Source organism: Pelodiscus sinensis, chromosome 6 (genome assembly GCF_052426305.1).
Source record: "Pelodiscus sinensis isolate ZL-2025 chromosome 6, ASM5242630v1, whole genome shotgun sequence".
Lineage (NCBI taxonomy): Eukaryota > Metazoa > Chordata > Testudines > Trionychidae > Pelodiscus > Pelodiscus sinensis.
In genome coordinates this window covers 4,745,040-4,764,248 of record NC_143057.1, presented here as the reverse complement: position 1 = coordinate 4,764,248, position 19,209 = coordinate 4,745,040, and the positions used below count along the sequence as shown (strand labels likewise).

Sequence of the window (19,209 nt, the reverse complement as noted above, 5' to 3'; positions counted from 1 at the left end):
CGGTTAACTAGTTCAACATTCAGTTAACCTAGCCTTTGCCTGGTTAGCCGATTAATCGGGATTTTACAGCACTACTTCCTATTGTTTTGGTCAAAGCTTCCTTATAGGCAGTGTCCTTGAAAACAAAATCAAATGACTAAGATTGTATTTAAAGGCACATGCAAAGGATTGTACAGTAGAACCTCGGTTACAAAACCCTCAGAAATGGAAGTGGTTTGTAACTCTGAAATGTTCATAACTGAACAAACTGTCATGGTAGTTCTCAAAACTTTACAACTGAACTTTAACTTAATGCAGCTTTGAAACTTTGCAGAAGAAAAATGCTCCTTTCCCTTTATTTTTAGTAGTCTATGTTTTAACAGTGCTGTACTGTAGTTTTTTTTTTTTTAAATTTTTTGTCTATTACTGCCTGTGTACTTCCGGTTCCAAATGAGGCGTGTGGTTGACTGTTCATTTGTGACTCTGGTGTCTGAAAGTGGGGTTCCACGCGTAGTCATAATGAGTTAGCAAACTAGTGATTTGATTGTCTTCTTGTGCATTACTTTCAGATTGTGTCCAATGTGTGCCTTAGTTTGAGGAGTAAATGTGCTTAATCCTGTAATATGTTTTAGCTGCATAAGACCTTACTGGGTTTTTTCTGGTGGCTTTTTCAGGTAGAGGAAGATAGTGCTAAGCCAGCTTTCCTTCCAAATAAAGTGTAATTACCTCTGTTTATGAGCAATTTTCTTTGTTTACAGGTGTCAGCTGCGATGCATGTTTAAAAGGAAATTTTCGAGGTCGCAGATACAAGTGTTTAATTTGCTACGATTACGATCTGTGTGCATCTTGTTATGAAAGTGGTGCCACGACAACAAGGCATACAACTGACCATCCAATGCAGTGCATACTAACAAGGGTGGATTTTGGTAAGTGATGTCTTATTGAAATTGTTGTTACTATTTAGAATTATATCTCAACATAGCATGTATTGTCATTTTCTTATGTATAAACCGTTGTGTTTCTGAGCAGCACAATTGAAAAATGAGTCTACAGCAGTATTTCTCACCCTTTTTTTCATAAAGTACCCCTTAAAACTAGGTACTGGGGGTACTTTTTTTTTCTCTACCATTGTAACACATTTGTTTAAACAACTTAATCATAGCCAGGTGGGTGGTGAAATTGTCGGGTATAAAAAGTATAAAAACAATAAAGTACTGTAAAACTTAAAACAAAAATTCAGTTTTCTCCAAATTTCAGTTGAGAGAAATTTGGGGGTATGTCATCACAAGTATCCCTAAGGGTTCTCATACCACTGGTTGAGAAACACTGGTATACAGATTTATGTCTTTTAAAAGCATTCTACTGGCGCTTGGTTTTGGCGGTAGAATGGACAACCTCTTTCTTTAGGGAGGCTTTAATTCTGTTTTTTCTTGAATTATCTGCTCAGATATTAGAATACATCCATTAAGGACATAACACAGACTTTTAATTTCATGAATATTATGACAACTTCTATTAAGACTAAATGGAAACGTGAAAACTCTTCTGTAAAGCGTCATTGGCTAGCAGCAGTGTGGTGTCAAAGATGAGATGTGAGGGCTGTCATCCTTGGTTGTTACGCTGGGATTGTAAACTCACCCGTGGCAATGCTAGGTTGTTGCTGAATAGTGGAAAATTAGTAATAAATCCTTTTGGGGTTGTTTGGAATACAATTGAGTACAACTATTCTAAATAAGTTCAAAGCCATTAAATGTAAAGATTGGCTTCTGTTGCTTTTCTTCACAATGGTGAATCCATAGCACGGTATTTGTAATGCTTCAGGTATGACTAAGGAGGTATGTTCATGATAAGCATTCTTTTAAGATGCTAATAATATACTGAAAAAAACATTCTTTGGATTAACTTTTTCAGGCTTGTTTTAAACCTGCAGAGTAAATTTTGTATAATTTGATGAAATTCCACGTGGTTGCTATCCATTATCTAAACACGAAAAGTGTTTTTCAAGCCGGTGGGTTTTCAGCTGCTTTTCTTGAGCCTGGAAAACCAAATGGATTGGAATTAAAACTTCTGAGTAGCATGAAGTTTGAAAAATTAAAATGAGTTGGATCATAAAAGTATGCTTAAGTGGAGTTGTATTGCCTAGGTGCAGTGCACTGTTCTTTTAGATTGAGTTCTCCCAGAAAGCAGATGGCTATGTTGGGTATACAAATATAAATTTGCTTCTTCAGGGTTTGGCTAGAAGTAAGATGGTGAGCCTTGTGGTTCTGTGTGGCATGAAGAGTCCATCACAGTGGTCCAAGAAAGTGACATCTCTTAGCTTTTTAACCAAGATATTACAACCCTAGTTCAAAGATTTGACACACTAAAATGGGAAGAAAACAAAACTCCATGCCAGAATGTGTTTCAGAACACACAGAAATATTTGAACTTTTAAAAAAAAAACAAACAGGAGAAAAGGATGAATTTGAGTGTGCATCACAAATCCTTTTATTAAATGTAAATATTTATTGGTTAAGTCAAACAATGAACTGTTTGTTTAAATGAAAAGTTTTATATTGGGATTAGAGATGTATTGTTTTCTTATATGCTCAGGTGGCCTTGTGTTTGGAGTTGTTTTAGTTCTGCAGCAAAACACAATGAACAGAATTCAAAGTATTACTCATCTTTCCATCCAACAAAATAAATCTTGGTATTTACCTTAAAAAATTGTGCTTTGCTCAGATTTTCACCTGATTTTGTTGTTGAGATAATAAACACTGATACATTCCCAAGGAAAATGAAGGGCCCTATGTGTATGCTAGCAGTGATTGTTTTGAAGAGGATATCTTTCTTTCAGCTGCCTACTTAAGGCCCTATGGGAACAATATCATGAAGTAGAAAAAGAGGATTATTTGCCAAAAGTAACTTGTGTTAGGCAATATATTGCTTATATTAATAAGAATAACACTGTGACCCTCCCTTCTTACCTCTCCTTAGTAGCTGTTGGCAAATAAGACTTCCCGAAGCAGTCGGGAATAGATAGACCAGTAGAGGAGGCTTCTTTTTAATGCCACTGGCCTTGAGATATTGGGGTCTCGGGTGTGCAGACACCCAATGACTGATAATTATTGTTCAAAAATGGTTCAGTGGCTGTGTGGTTAGGTGTGATATTCCTGTGGTTAGGTGTGTGGGGCTCTGTGCCTGTGCTAATCTGGGGGACGAGTTCCTATTAATAATGTATTTTCAGTTATTTTAAACCAGTGCTCTTTCAAGCTTCGTATCCTGTTTCTGACAAGGGCCGATAGCAGAAAGTGCAAGAAACTCTGTACAAGGCAGTTTTGGAATAATTTTCCCCTCAGTGAAATGCCTTCCTAACCTTCATCATTTTGAGGTTGATGATGCCTTGAACCTTGAAGATTTATATTTTTCCCAAAATGTATTCTTTTTTCAATCCATTATTTCCTGTGACTGGCTGCAGGCACAAGGAAAAAGAATGCTGGAAAAGAGAGTTGAATTGAATCTACGTGCTCAGGAAAAATACCTCTTTTTAAGCCTGCAAATAAATAACAAGTTTTATTCATTGTATAGCCATTGTAGTGAAGAAGTGGGGGCAGTTAAGTGTTGAGTACAAGTGGTTAATTTTTTATGACAGGTTTGCAAGGGTGCGTTTTAATGTGGCGGCTTGCTCAGGAGCGGAACTATATAAATTTCACAGAGGCAGGTGCTTGAAATAGAAACTAGAATATAACAGCTTGCAAGTGACTTTTGCTTTGGTAAATAGACAAGTGTAGGCTTTGTTTGGAATAGGCATTTTCTCACTCCAGTTTCCCATTGTTGCTAATGTAGGTTCATTTCCAGCTGTGGAAGGGAGTAACTGCAGACAAGACACACTTAAATACTGTTTTGTGTAAATTTGCCGTGACCAGGGTAACCTTGTAGAACTTACAATTTAGAGATGGAGTTGAGGGGACAAGTTAGGATGGAAAGTGGCATACTTACTTTGTGCCTATTAGGGATGTAAAATCCCGTTTAAATTGTTAACCAATTAAAGGGGTGGTCCAGCGCCCATTGGCTAACAGTTAACCGGAACCAGTAAGCGTGACCAGTTAACCAGTAAGCTTACCAGTTAACCTTTTGCATCCCTGGTGCCTGTGTTTTGATGTTTTTGATAGCATGACATTATATTATCTATTTATTCTAGGGCTGTCAAGCGATTAAAAAAATCGTGATTAATCATGCAATTAAATAATTTAATCACGATTAATTGGGCATGCTGACCCTTGGAAACACTGCGGTGGCATTTCAAAGGCACAGCACTGCGAGAGCCCGGGATCGGCTGAAGTACCCAGCTGACCCTGGCTCCGTGCAGTGGTGCCCTTTGGAAACACCGCCCCGGCAGCACCGTGGGAGCCCAGGATCAGCTGGAGTCCCCAGCTGATCCCGAGCTGCGTTGCGCTGCCCCTTTGAAACCCCACACTCCTACTGCGCTGCCCCTTGGAAAGGCGTTAATTGTGCTCTGTGTTAATTGCAGGCATTAATGTGCGTTAATTGACAGCTCTAATTCATTCCTTCGAGTGTTTAAATTTGATGAACACCTTTATGAAATCAGTGTCTGCTCACGTTTTCAGATATACAACCAAGTGCCTGAGTGAGTCACTTGACGAAATCACTAGTTTAACTGAGTTGCCTGTACCATATTTCAGCTCAAGTGTATCTTGTAATGCTTCTTCATGATTAAAGTCTACCACATTGGGTTTCTTTTCCAGATTTGTACTATGGCGGAGAAGCTTTCTCTGTAGAGCAGCCACAGTCTTTTACTTGTCCTTATTGTGGAAAAATGGGTTATACTGAAACATCTCTACAAGAACACGTTACTTCTGAGCATGCAGAAACATCAACAGAAGTGGTAAGCAGAAATAACATTGCTTATGAATTATGGTGAAAACATGAGAAATTAAAAGCTCTACTATGTCTTTGATTTTACTTGCTTTATGTGTTCATGTAAACTACAAGTGATGGGTGCACACTCACACCAGAACAGGCGTTTCCAAATACTGGGTCACGGCTTGTAAGGGCAAGCCGCTAGCTAGCCGCGGGATGCTTTATTTACCTGCATCTCCACAGGTATTGGTGACCATAGCTCCCGTTGGCCGTGGATCGCTGTTCCCGGACAGTGGGAGTTGCAGAATGTGCTGAAAGAGCTATGTTGCTTCTGCTGTTTATTGGCAAGTAACTAATAACCAAGCATTCATGGCAAAAGATGTTACCGTTCCTGAAAGTTTTTATGAATGGGAATAATCCCTCTTTACTACATGTAGGAAGGCTTGGATCTGTTCAAAAACAGGTTGCAATCGGTCTTTGATGCCTTATAAATTCTCTGTTCTTGACTTTTGTTGTGATGGTCTGAAACTAATGACTTGTACCTCACCTCGGCTATTTAGGAACTGATGAGTTCCAGATTACTTTTGTCTTAGAAAACTCCACAGCTCTTCATACCTAATTTAGACAAAAATACCTACCAGATATATTCTGCAACACAGTTTTTGAGCTAGGTTAAGTTCTCCTTGCAATCAAATAATTCATGTATGGATGCTTGTCATGCTTCAGAATGTTGTGCCTGTAGAGCAACATTGAGCAAATGTATTTGTTGCTCAGTTTTATCTTTATTTGCTGTTGGTTGATATAAAAATGTAAAAGCTTGAAATGGATTACATCAGACCTGCTGTGGGATAGGGAAATGACTCGCATCATGTCAAATGCTCTCCCCTCTCCTAACCCCTTTGAAATGTGAATGAAGAACTAAAATAAAATAGAAGCTTTGGGGGGTAGCCGAGGTAGTTTGGTACAGGAAAAAAACAACAAATGGTCTGGTAGCACTTTATAGACTAACAAAATGAAAGCGCATGATACCATCTACATGTTTTGTTAGTCTATAAAGTACTACCAAACCATTTGTTGTTGTTTTTTTAAATAAAATAAAGAGGGTAACATAGTTGGCCTTTGGATCTGAGAGTTAAGAGAACGAGAGTGTTCATTCATCTCTATTTAGACGCAGATATGGTATCAAGTGCAGGTGCACTTCCTTCTTTCTACTACTTCCCCCCAGGGGGTCTCTTTTAGGTAAATTCAGATTAACTTTCATTGCTATGTTGGATAAAGCGATTGCAATAAAATCCCTAAATGTAGATGCTTTTTTGTCATTGGTGTGGTAATGTAGTTCTGATTCATGCCACTTGATGTCAGTGAAACTTTGCAGATATAGACTCTCGTGTGACTGAGTTTCCCCAACTTGCACATTTTGGTCTGCAGCTACGTTTGCAAATGTCTCTTATTTTCACTTGGGAGCCGAAGTTCATACTGTTGAGCACCTGCCTCTCTGCTCCCCCAAAAATGGAACCCTTCTTTGTTAGTCACAGATCAGCCTCCTGTAGTTTTATACCCCTGTCTTTGATCCTAGCTTTGGTGAAGGGCATTTTCATCCGTATACTTTATTCATCTCATCGGGGCACGTTCACATGCTGTTTTAGTAGAAAGCTGCATTTATCATAGCTTATAAAGTCTCCTAATCGTAGCTCTGTGTAAAACTGTTTCAGTGTTGTAGTATTGCAGCAGCTGAGCAAAGACTGAGGACAGTTAATTCAGATTTACAATTGCTTTATGAGCCTATGTTTTGAAACAGCTGTACTTGCTTAGATACTGGCATTCAGCAAATACTTACGATAGTGATGGGTAATGAAAACATGCGTATCCACATAGAGCATTTTTACTTCCAGCCAGATTTGCAAGGCTAACTGGATCGTTTTTGCCTTTGTGCGGTCGTTCTTGTTTTAGACAGCAAGTTAAAGAACTCAGTTCCGTAGAATAAATCAGATCCTGTTCAAATAGATGCCATGTTATGTGAGTGAGGCTAGAACTAAAGGTTTTGCATTTCCTTATCATGTGTAGTGTTGGCATAATTGGAAACTTCCAGCTGAGAGGGTGACACATACCCGGTTCCCGTGGGCATGTGTACTGTTGTAGTAATTGCTGGTGCTACCCCTGGATATTTAAACTTGGTCGTGAGTCTGATTGGAAAAACAAGGGTTCTGTTTCATGAATCAGAGAATCCTAGAACACTAGAACTGGAAGGGACCTCGAGAGGTCATCAAGTCCAGTCCCCTGCCCTCACGGCAGCACCAAGCACCATTCTAGATCATCCCTGATAGATGTCTGTCTAACCTGCTCTTCAGTATCTCCAGAGATGGAGATTCCACATCCTCCCTAGGCAATTTATTCCGGTGTTTAACCATCCTGACAGTTAGGAAGTCTTTCCTAATGGCCAACCTAAACCTTCCTTGCTGTAATTTTAAGCCCATTGCTGCTTGTCCTATCCTCAGAGGCCAAGATGAACAAGTTTTCTCCTTCCTCTCTGTGACATCCTTTTAGCTACCTGAAAGCCACTCTCATGTCCCCTCTGTCTTCTCTTTTCCAAACTAAACAAGCCCAATTTCTTCAGCCTTGCCTCATAGCCCATGTTTTCTAGAACAGTGTTTCTTAAACTTTTTGAGACCGCAGAACACCAAACAATAATAATTTTTTATATGGAACACCTAGGAAAATTTTCTTTAAAAAAAAAAATTGTTGTAAGACGAACAAAGAAGTAACACAAACAAAGAGGAGGTCACGGCACACCTGTAAGTTGTTCACGGAACACCAGTGTTCCACAAAATGTAGTTTAAGAAACACTGTTCTAGAATTTTCATAATTTTTGTTGCTCCTCTTTGGACCTTTTCTAATTTCTCCACATCTTTCTTGAAATGTGGTGCCCAGAACTGGACACAATACTCGTGTTAAGGCCTAATCAGCGTAGAGTAGAGCGGAAGAATGACTTATGTCTTGCTCACAACGCTCCTGTTAATGCATCCCAGAATCATTTTTGCGTTTTTTTTTTTTAAAACAGTGTCACACTGTTGACTCATATTTAGCTTGTTGAAAATGTTGAATGTGTCAGATTTTTTTTCATTCCAGTGTGGAACAAAACCAACGCTTTCCTTTCCCCTGTAAAACATGAAACCCTTCTTCATCTCTCAGCTAGAATAGCCAGTAGCCAGAGTGATCCCTCACATGGTATGGGAGGGACGTAGGTTCAAGTCGTCTTTTTCTGCCTGATTCAGATCAGGAGCATGAACCTGATCCTATACCTCAGGTGGGTGCCTGAAGCCATACCTCTGGTACAGTAGAAACTCAGAGTTATGAACACCTCTTTATTTTAATAGTTTACATTTAACACAATACTGTAGCTTGGGGGGGGGGGGGAGGAACAGCTGCTGCCGGTTGTACACTCTTGACCAGTCAACTGCACATCTCACTTGGAACTGATCCACCTTTGGGATCTGTGTAACCAGAAGGCTGAGAGAGCACAGCCTAGGTGACTGCGGAGCTGCTCCTGGAGCAGGGGGAGGCTGCTGTGGAGTACGAGGAGATATTCATGGTACAATCACCCCTGCAGTGCATCGTGGGGGAGAGGGGTAGAGAACAGTGGCTGAGCCAGACCCTCTCCCTAAGACAGCTCTGGACCCACCCTATACAAGTACTGTGGGAGTACTGTTAGAGGTCCCTCACCTCTGGCCATCTAGTGTGAAGGATACTTTCCCTCGCCCATAAACACTGTTGGAGTGTACGAGGCCCCCTTGGGGGCTGTCAGTGTTGTTATGGGAGGCACTGTGTGCAGATGCTACCCACTGGTGATGTGTTACAAATACTCCCTTTTGGAGTAGTTCTCCTCTGTCTTCAGTAGAGAGAGAGTACCTCTGGCCTTCAAGAGCATCGAATGAACATGCTGAGGTCACCGCATTGGTGCATGTGAGCTGTTAGCAACATGTGTAAACTAAAGCACTCTAGCTGCATAGGAAATAGCATATGAAAACAAGTTGTAAAACTAGAGTGTTATAAATTGATTGGAAAATAAATGTCACTGGGCTTTGAGGTTGTTACTAAAAATGTAACTGGGGGGAACCAGTTTAAAAAATAATATTGTGAAGCTAATAATGCTCCTTGGAGGCTTTACTACTTTTTACCTGTGACTACATCTATGCAGCTTCAGAATTTGATTATTAAAACTTAGTGATTTATTATTGAGAGATCTGCCTAGAATGATGAACGCACATTGCTGTTCTGTGAAGTTGTTAAACTTGTTTTTCTGACTTTGCCATTTCAGATTTGTCCAATATGTGCAGCGTTACCTGGAGGAGATCCTAATCATGTCACAGATGACTTTGCAGCACATCTTACACTAGAACACAGAGCTCCTAGAGATTTAATATCCTTTCCCAAACCAAGTCAAAAGGCTGGATTGCATTGCATATAATTGTAACTGCTTATTTTGATTTTTTTGCAAGCAGGTTGTAGAATTTTAATTCCTCTACCTCTTAGAACTGCCACTTAGTTCAGTTGTGTTGGAAAACCTGCATATGAGAGGGGTACTGTAGAACCAAATGTACTATTAATAACAGTAACCTATAATAGATTTTTGCAAAAACAGCAAATAGATGCAATTAAAGTTACCTGCCGACAGTATTTGTCTAAAGCAGTGGTTTTCAACCCTAAACGTTTTCAAATGGAGGTGCAGACATCTTTGAAACTAGATAATCTGTAGACTGCCGGGGGTCTGCCGACCACAGGTTGAAAACCACTGATCTAAATCAGTAATATAAATGCAAGAGTCTTGCAGTGAGCCCAGCAGCCTCTATCCCCAGGCTCTTTGCTCTCCACTCCCTGCCACCACAAGGAAATGTCTTGAATCGACATTTGGTACTCCGTATCAAAGAACATCTAGAAAACTTCTTCATGATCATGCAAATAAGGCCTCTTAGCTAGGATTCTCTGCAGACAAAGAGGACTTGACAGTGAATATGAGATTAATAAGGAAGCTTGGTTCAAATAACTATAGGAGTCTTGAATTCCATGTACTATAGCACTACAGACCCTAGTGGCATAAACTTAAAAAACAACAAATGGGCTGGTAGCACTTAATAGACTAATAAAACATGTAGAGGGTATCGTGAGCTTTCGTGGGCACAGCCCACTTCTTCAGATGGCCAGACTTTTGAGTTTAGGATGTGCAGACCCAGTTTAGGAGAGAAGGGGAGCAGGGGTTTGAGGGGGGGAGGGGGAAGAAAGGGGGCAGGAAACAAGGAGCAGAGGGTATGAAAATATCAAAGGGAAAAATAAGTAGGCAGAACTGATAATCTATAAGCACCTGAAGACTGGCTAGTTAAAAAGAAGCAGATAAGGATCAAAGGATAGTAATTAGATAGGAAGGGTGCTAACGCAAGAATCTGTACAGATTATCAACTCTACATAGTTGAGATTGAGTTGTTTTATACTTAACAAAGAATCCCTGTATGGAGGATGCAGCGTGCCATCCTCCCAGCCCATTCTACTGGTAAAGCGCTCGTCTTTAATACAGTAACAAACAATTTGGTGTTTTCTTAACTGTTGGCTTACGATGAGTCCAGCGGTGTTCGGCATGTGCGTCGAATGTTTCACCCAGGCCGGGGATTGGGAGGCCCTCGCGCACGTAGATCAAACATGCACTTTACTAGCAGTTCCACTGGTGGGCTTTCATCTTCACAGAGTTCGTATTCTTCAAGCAATAGGGAAGCCATGGATCCTATAGCTGGTAAGAGTCACGACTACTTATTTTCCCCTCCACCCTTAGGTGCAAAATCCAAAGTAATGGTTGCTCTGCTTGTCCGTATTTGGAGTGTCTTTGTGTAGGTGTGTTCTCCCCTTCACTCTAAACTCTTTGAAATTCCAGGGGTTTCTGGTCTAGTCTCCTCAGACACACAACACAGCCTGAATGCATTGGTTTATATTTTAAAAATGAACAGTTTTTCCAGAATCCATTATCTACCTCAGTGCTTCTCATTTGTATTTGCCAGTTCTATAGAACTGCTTTTGGGGAAGATTTGGTATCTGAATCTTTTCTCCACACACACAACTATATACTTCAGAGTTAATCAAGATGAAATAAGCTGTATTTTGACGATATTGATAAACATTACGAAATGCCTTCTGTTTGCGTTCAGAGTGCAGAGTGAATGGCAGACGTGCTAATTTTAAATTAAACTCTACAAGATTACTAAGCCCTCACACACATTTTCTGTTGTAAAAATTTGGACCAGCTTCTGGTCAAATCTCTGTATAACTGTAGTCTGCCAGCCATACTGGGGTTACAGTCTGGGTATTGTTACAGGGTGACCCAAACACACTCCCAGCCTTAGATTTTCCCCCTAGAAATGTATGTTCTGTACTGCCCAGCCCTCTCCTGGACGAGACAGTAAAGAAAGATGGAAGAAAACTGACCTGTAAGAAAGGGTAGTAGAATATACTTCAAAAAGTCCAACACCCAAAATCCAAAATTTCTTCTTCTCCTTTCCCCAAACAAAATGTAACAAATTAACAGTTCCCGCAAGCTTTTTGAATGCAGATAGGTTCTAGCTCAATATGCAGACAGCATTTTTTTACTGTTTATTTTTGAAAATACCTTTTTGTGCAGACAAAACTCACCACAATTCTCACCCTGATCCCCCTAAAATGGAACAATTCCATATTGGCCCCATCCAAAGCCTGACATGTTTTTATCTAGGCAGGCCTTTACTACCCTTGTAGGAGTAGGGATTTTTATTAGGCCAGGTATGAGAAGTCATAGTAATGCCTTTCGGGCAAATGGTAAGTATATTATTTATCCTAATTCAGGGGAAATGTACTGTCTATCTTGTTACTCCAGCAGAACTCGCACAATGTGCAGTATGGTAAAAATCTGTGGTCTGAATTTTAATATTCCCCATAAATAACTGACACAAGTGTCATTTTTCTTTTCTACAGCACCGCTTCCCTCCTGTATAGCATGAACATTGTGGGGGGGACGGGGAGGAGCACACCTATGAACTTAAGCCAAAATTGAAATGGTTGCTGAGGCAACTGCCATTTTGTCTGGAAGATAACACGTTAGGGAATTGGCAGATGAAGATGTAGTCAGTTCATAATCCCTAGGGAAGGGCCTTTCTTTCATTGATCAACTGATTTCAGACCTCGAATTCTTCACCACAGGAAAGAGGTGAATATTGTAAGTGATGCTGTGAGCTTGGGGACTGGAACGTGCCTAAGGTGTTTTGCAGTGTGCACCCATATGGCAGTCTGAGCCAGAAATAATGTTGAGGTATTTTAGAAATAAAAGATGGGGAGATTGATACCCAGCCGTACTTAGACTCTCATTTGTTAGTATTAATGCAAGCAAATGTCACACTGGTGCTTCTCTCCTCTTTGGCAGAGCTTTTGTCTCAGTTATCAGGCGTGAGGCGTTCTGCAGGAGGACAGCTCAATTCCTCTGGCCCTTCCGCTTCTCAGTTACAGCAGTTGCAGATGCAGCTGCAGTTAGAACGACAACATGCACAGGCAGCACGGCAACAACTGGAGACGGCACGCAACGCAACCAGACGCACCAATACGAGCAGCGTCGCCACCACTATTACACAATCTACAGCAACAACCAACACATCTAACACAGAGAATAGTCAACAGGCTTCCCAGAACTCCCAGTTTCTTCTTACAAGGTAACTCATTCTAGAAACATACTCGCGTTACTTTTCCTATATTCACTATCCCTTTTCTTGACCCTGTTTGATAAGGTGCTTAAGCACATATACAACTTTAAGCCCATAAGCTGTCGCATTAAATTCAGTAGGACTACTCCATGCTTAAAGTTGAGCACGTGCCTAAGCACCATGCCAAGTGAGGTTATTTAATTGCAGTTTAATATCCCAAATCCCCTCAATCTCCAATGCCCAAATAGCTTGTTTTGCCAATGGGTGGTAATGCAAAATGCATATGCTAGCACTCAGCAGACATGTAAGTGATACTCGAAGTTGTGGCAAAATGATTCTGCGCTTTGGCGGTGAAAGTAATGGACGATCATCAGTAGGGAATTATTTATATTTGTTCTAGTAAGCATGAAAATGCTTGGTCTGAATGTGGTGTTTTTCATCTAGCCTGTAAAACGGCACTGCATGGTACACTATCAGTTTCACCCAAAAAGTTAGAATGAGATATCATTTATATATCTGCTATAAGAGCAATTATTCAGTTCAGTTATTGCTATGAGCTGTTTTCCATGGCAGTGAGGTACGTACTTACTCAGTGAAGATGCTGGTTGCAGAAGAGCAATCCACAATGAATAGTTTTAACTGTTGTGTTGCTGCATCTGTATTGTCAGGTGTAAAGATGAGAGTAAACTGAAAAGCAAACTTAGGCGCGAATGTCAAACAGATATTGCTTGCAGTGAGCAAGTGTCTAGTCAGGTCCATGCGGGGTGTAGGTGAGAGGTTCTCTTTCATGTAACCTTGTTGCTTTTCTCCCACACAGCAGTGGAGTAGCTAAAGGTTTGTATAGTCATAAGATTTACAGTCATTTCTACCACTTACAGGTTCATGGTCTGCTGATTTTGTAGAGGAATTGATGCTTACAACATAGCTGTGGAATTTTTGGGTGGATCACTGCTGTGTAAACACAAAGTTTTTGCTTCATCTCTTCTTTTTATACACCAAGTGTCTGTCCACTCATGGAATCCATTTTAACACTGCTTCTGTGGTTCTCTAGCATCAGTTTGAGAGGCGTAAAGGGTTGTTACTGTATAGATAATTTCCTGTTGATTATGCTTGTTTACATTACTCTTCCAGTAAATGTAAGAGCATTTCCAGTTATATCAACCTATGAGTTTGAGCTGTAATGGAGAGGAGGAGAACCTGGAAGTTAACATTTAAATGCTGTTTTACAGGAAATGAATGTTTTAATCCTAAACTGGAGGTTGAATAGAGGGTGTCTTTATGTATATTAGATAGTCTGTTGCACAGGGGTGGCAGGTGAAGGCACCTGAAGCCCTGCCCTTTCTCCAAGAACATGCCCCTTCACAACCTTTCCTCCCACCCCTCAGCCAAGCCCTGCCCAACCCCAGCTGAGGGCCGGGGCTGTTGTGTGGCACGGCCCCCAACCTTCTCCGGCTGCTGGGGAACTAGGCTGCCATGCGGCACGGCTCCAGCCCCTCCTGGGCAGCAGGGCAGTGTAGGCAATTTTGAGACTGCAATGCCTTCTCTTGCCTACATTACCAGCTGCTCCCATGCAGTTACATTATAAGTGGCAATAGAAGAAAACTTGAGTAAACAAAGATGCCATTAATAAACATGACTGCTGTAGAAAAGATTATTAAGCTACGGGGTGGCTTTCTAAAAGGGCTTATCATCTTGGTGTGGTTCCATCTCTTTTGGGATGCCTGAGACATTGTAATATACAGGCCTTCTGGTTTTAAAAGTCCTATTCCTTTCCTCCTCTCCACCCCCCCCCCCCCAATCATCTGTTGGCTTCCAAATTGATGCATTCTCCTCTACAGCATTTTATCTGCTTCTGGGTGTTGGAAAACTGAGATAGAAACTTGAAGGTTATATCAAATAATGTATTGCTGTCATGCTGAGTTTTACCTAAGTTACCAAAAATGAGACCTCCAGAGAACAAATGTATGTGACATATATTAAAATTTTCTACAACTAATCAGAGGGCCGGTGTTTACAGACTTTGCAGTTACAGACTTTCAGCGGAGGGGGTAGAACCGATTATTTTATGCTTAGTGGTGCAAGTTGTCATGGCGTTTGCATTCAGAATTTCATGTCTCCCTTTTATCAATCCAATCTGTGCAGAATGTTGTGCCTTGAAACAGCAGGGTTTTGGAATGTCTATTTTAGTTGGATTGGGTATGTCCATCATAGTCAATCTGTCCGCCTCAAAAGCAGGATAGCAACACACAAAGGCCATGTCTGCACTAGGCAGAAGATCGAAGCGGCTGTGGTCGATCTTCCAGAGTTCAATTTAGTAGGCCTAGTGAAGATTCGCTAAATCAACTCAGAGGGCGCTCCTGTTGGCACCAGTACTCCTGCTCCTCATGAGTAACGGAAGCCGACGGAAGCATTTGCTCCCATCGACCTCCCGCTGTGAGGGCGGCACAGAAACGCAACTTAAGATATGTCGACTCCAGCTACATAATTAACTGAGTATATTAAGTCATCCTTCTGCTGTAGCGTAGACCAGACCAAACTGGTTCCCTTGAACGCCTTCCAGTATTTGTCAGCCCAGCAGATAAGAGCACGCTTGCTGGGTGACGTCTTCAGCCCGGTGGGCTTTTATCAACTCCCTGTCTTGTGTCTCCCTTCGCTGTTGTGCAGGTTGAATGACCCTAAGATGTCCGAAGCAGAGCGCCAGTCAATGGAAAGTGAACGGGCAGACCGTAGCCTATTTGTTCAAGAGCTTCTACTGTCCACTTTGATGCGGGAAGAAAGTTCCTCCTCAGATGAGGATGAGAGGGGGGAGATAGCCGATTTTGGTGCTATGGGCTGTGTAGATATTATGCCTTTAGATGTTGCTTTAGAAAACCTAAATTTAAAAGAGAGTAATAAAGGAAACGAGCCTCCTCCACCTCCTCTTTGATGACATCCCACTTCGCAGACAATGTCCTCTGTGCTGTATTTGCCAATGAAAGTGGACAACTACTATCTTGGGTTTGTTTTGGTGATTGTAATTTCAGGTCTGTCACTCTTGTTACATTGTGTACATTCAAAAGGAAGAGAGAAAAGATATATATGATAATCATTTCCACTTAACTAATTTTTACTTCTAGCAGGTAAATGTAGGTCGCAGTGCGGAGGAGAAAACCTCTGTGTTCTGTACCTTGACATGCAAAAGGCTCTCCTAATACTCCACGTTCAAACTGAAGAGGAAAAAAAAATGAAAAATCTCTAATGAAGCTGCTGTGTGTATTTATGAATATTAATGAATAAAAACTGCTTGGATGGTTTACCTTAACTACTGCATGAGGTTTTTTGCAGCGTGCATGAGTTTTAGTGACCTTGTCATTTAAAAAATTAAATACAAGGAGTAAAACTATAAAAACCCAAAGCTTTTCCCATTATTCAAAGGTTACGTGACAAAAAGGTTTGTGTTCACTAGCAGTTTGTCGCCACGCCGTAGCTTTTGAATAATATGTGACCGAATCACCTATTTCTATGTGCTTCCGGCACATAAAGCAAGCTCTGCAGTGGGATACATTGTTGTTGTTTCCAGGGTTTGGCATTTTGCTATATGTGACTATTATGTTGTCATATTAGTCATCCTGTCCATGTGGAGTTTAGCTTCTCTCCTACACGTCTGTCGGAGATACAGCAGTAAGGTCATTGCTGGTATCTACTGCAAAGGGCTTTTGTGTGCCCCAAAATCAAATCTTGTTCATCTTTGTTTAAAGTTTCCTTTTTGTGGTTGTTAAAATTTTTCAACTGTTAAACATGTTTTATTCAGGTGTAGATGATTCATTTATTCACTGTCTTTAAAAAAAAAAAAAAAAAAAAGTTAACCTGGATTATGTTGTCTTAGTTTTAAAAGCCTTTCACAGTCTCAATCATATTTTTGAGTTTTATTTATGTATTTGCTTCATAGTTTGCAGAGACTTGTCAGTATCAGGAGAGCTTGAGGATTTGACTTCCCAGACTGTCAATATATTACAACTGAATTCTTAATGCTAACTTTAGCACCTTTTATTTATTATTTCTCTGATTATTTTTCTGGCATAAAAAAGTAAAAAGCCTTTTAATTGAATCATGCCACCTACATGCCTATACTATTAATCCTATATGTAAAAAAATGTACAGTGTTTTTTGTGCATAGACTTTCATAATCGCCCCAATGCAAAGACAGCTGGGGTTTGGTTTTTTTGGAATGTAAAGTTAGACTATAAAGACAAAAGTGCACACAGCTTCTGATAAATTTAAAATAGGCTTATACCATAATCATGTCTCTTTCCAGTTCTCTAACCTCACCTGCTTTCTCTTTCTCTGTATCTTCCATTCCTGCAGCATTACAAGCATTTTAGAATAAAATTACAGACTGGAACACCAGCTGGTGTTCTTAACAGAACTGTGACATGTATACTAATCTAAAACAACAAAAAAACCACCCCACCGTTTGAAGTTTGTTTTGATCTTCTTTTCTTAATCCTCAAATTCCAAGTATTTCCAGACAATTCAGTACAACTTTGTTTTTGTTTAGTCTCTGCAACTGAAAATGTTTTAAGGGAAATTTTACACCAGTCTTCTGGCTATACTAGGAGTTACCCCCAGTAGGGATTTTTTTATTGATTGTTGAGGATTTTCAGAACCAGTTTTCAAGCTGTAGTCTTTTCAAACACATCTTCTGCACATTACAATAAGACACACCGTTCAATAAAGCATTTTCAAGACTGTTGTTCAGTTGATTTTTTTTGGTGTCGGTGCATTATCCTGACAGTTTGGCTCCAAGATTTCATTTGTGCTGGACTGAGAAATAGCCGCAAACTGTACATACAAAAACATACTTCAAAGCTGTGTAATACTCCACAAGTGCATGTACAAGTGAAATGCAATGTAGGATGTAATTTTGCTCACCTTCACCGATATGCTTCTCTAATCTGTTAAACCAGATGTTCATTTATTAATATCTATATACAACTTTTTTTAAGGACGTTTGTTACATGATTTCCAAACTTCACTTCTATGTACTGTATTACCTGCAAGTGCTGGTAGCCACAAATTTCCATGTTTCATGTGAAAGTCTGAATACCTGCTGGCTTATATTTAACATTAAACTTTGATGAGTTGAACTATACAACATATAGTGTCCCAGCAAACAGTTTCGTAATGAATCTTCAAAGAAATCTTAATGAAAGTGTGTTGGTAAGATACATGAAGAATATCCTATAAGTATTAAATATTTTTCCTAAAATGATGATTGACAGCTTTGCTGGAGGAGGAATCAGTGCCTAAGTTAAATTACAAAGGTTGCATTTACAGGAAGATGTTCTTCAAATTAAAATGCATCTGACAAAGTGGATCTTTGCCCCCGAAAGCTTATGCTCTAACACTTCAGTTGGTGCCACAGGACTTGCCACCGCTTTTTCAAATTAAAAGCTTTCCTGAGCTTTGTATTCTGAGCTTTCAAAAGTCTCCACTATTGTGCCCTGTGGTGGAATTAAAACATCCCTTGTGTAGGTCAAGTAAATTCCCCCTTCCCTGCATAAAACCCAGTGTTGTGGGGCTTAGGGGGAAGCAGAAAGTGGTAAGTAGTAGGAAGGGGGGGGGGGTTACATGCTGGCAGAATATCTAGCCTTGGTGGTAGCCTGTTCCTGTCTACTCTATTAATGAGTCAGAGCAAGGGCAGAAGTCTGGCTGTGTTGGCTTTTTGCAGAAGGAAGGCTCCAGGCTGGTGTGTATGGAGTTGAGAGCAAGGCTGACTGAAGCATGTCAAAGATTGTGTTGGCAATTGGTAAGGCATACAACTGATCACAGCCACAGGTGGGGAAAAGCAGTGTAGGGTTTAGCATGAGGCATATTTTTACATTACAGAGGGTGACTAAAAAGGCTGTGCACATGCTTGTTCACAGGGGACACAGTATCATCCCACAGTGTTTTAGGTGGCTGCTTTCTTGTTTAATACAAAAGTGACAAACTAACCCACAGCTATTCTCAGATACTGTCACCATGCATTTCTAAACTGTCTTAGACAAGGCATTTTAATCAAATCTCTTGGCCATCCTTTAAGTGGACTGTCCAGTCCCAGCACCTTTTTCCATCATGCCTGTGGGAAGTTTGAGCCATGCTATCCCCTAAACCAGTGCAGTCTAGCAGTACCGACAAAGGCACAGCTGGCCCGTGTTGGCAAGGCACATCTGGTGTCTGGGGGTTCCACTTGCCTAAGGGCTATCCAGCCACGGCTTTAAGCTCCTGCCTGAATTTAGCAGTTGACATCACCACTCCTCTTCCCTTGTTACTGCTGCCAATATTACACCAATAATGCTGAGGTCTGGTCAGAGACTTCTATGGCACACATCAGAAAGTGCATGGAGGGTGATCCTACCACAACCCTTCCATGGTATAAAGAACCTGTATAGCATCCAACAGGCCCTCAGTGACTGACTGCCATCCACTGCAGCAGAAAGCGACCAGCCTCGCTTGAGCCGCCAAATTTGGGATGCAGCTTCCTGTTTAACTTAAAGCAAGGTCGGGTTTGGTTGTGCCAGAAATGGGGGACTCTCCCATAACAGGGGGTGGGGTGGAGGGGGAGGGATAACACACGGCACGCAAAGGGACACAATACTGAGCGTGGTCACTGGGGGCAGCTGCAGCACCATGGAAGTGGCCA

General features: G+C 40.8%; 1 protein-coding gene across 1 annotated transcript in view; it reads left to right on the top strand.

Annotated features, from left to right (window-relative positions):
- KCMF1 (potassium channel modulatory factor 1) overlaps positions 1-17,277 on the top strand; it is a 47,833-nt gene extending 30,556 nt beyond the window's left edge. The window contains exons 2-7 of the mRNA XM_075931328.2: positions 738-905; positions 4,725-4,864; positions 9,155-9,256; positions 10,444-10,618; positions 12,272-12,554; positions 15,210-17,277. Coding sequence (XP_075787443.1) covers positions 738-905; positions 4,725-4,864; positions 9,155-9,256; positions 10,444-10,618; positions 12,272-12,554; positions 15,210-15,471 — 1,130 coding nt within the window. The 3' untranslated portion in view covers positions 15,472-17,277. The remainder of the gene's footprint in view (positions 1-737; positions 906-4,724; positions 4,865-9,154; positions 9,257-10,443; positions 10,619-12,271; positions 12,555-15,209) is intronic.
- Positions 17,278-19,209: the final 1,932 nt, after the last annotated feature.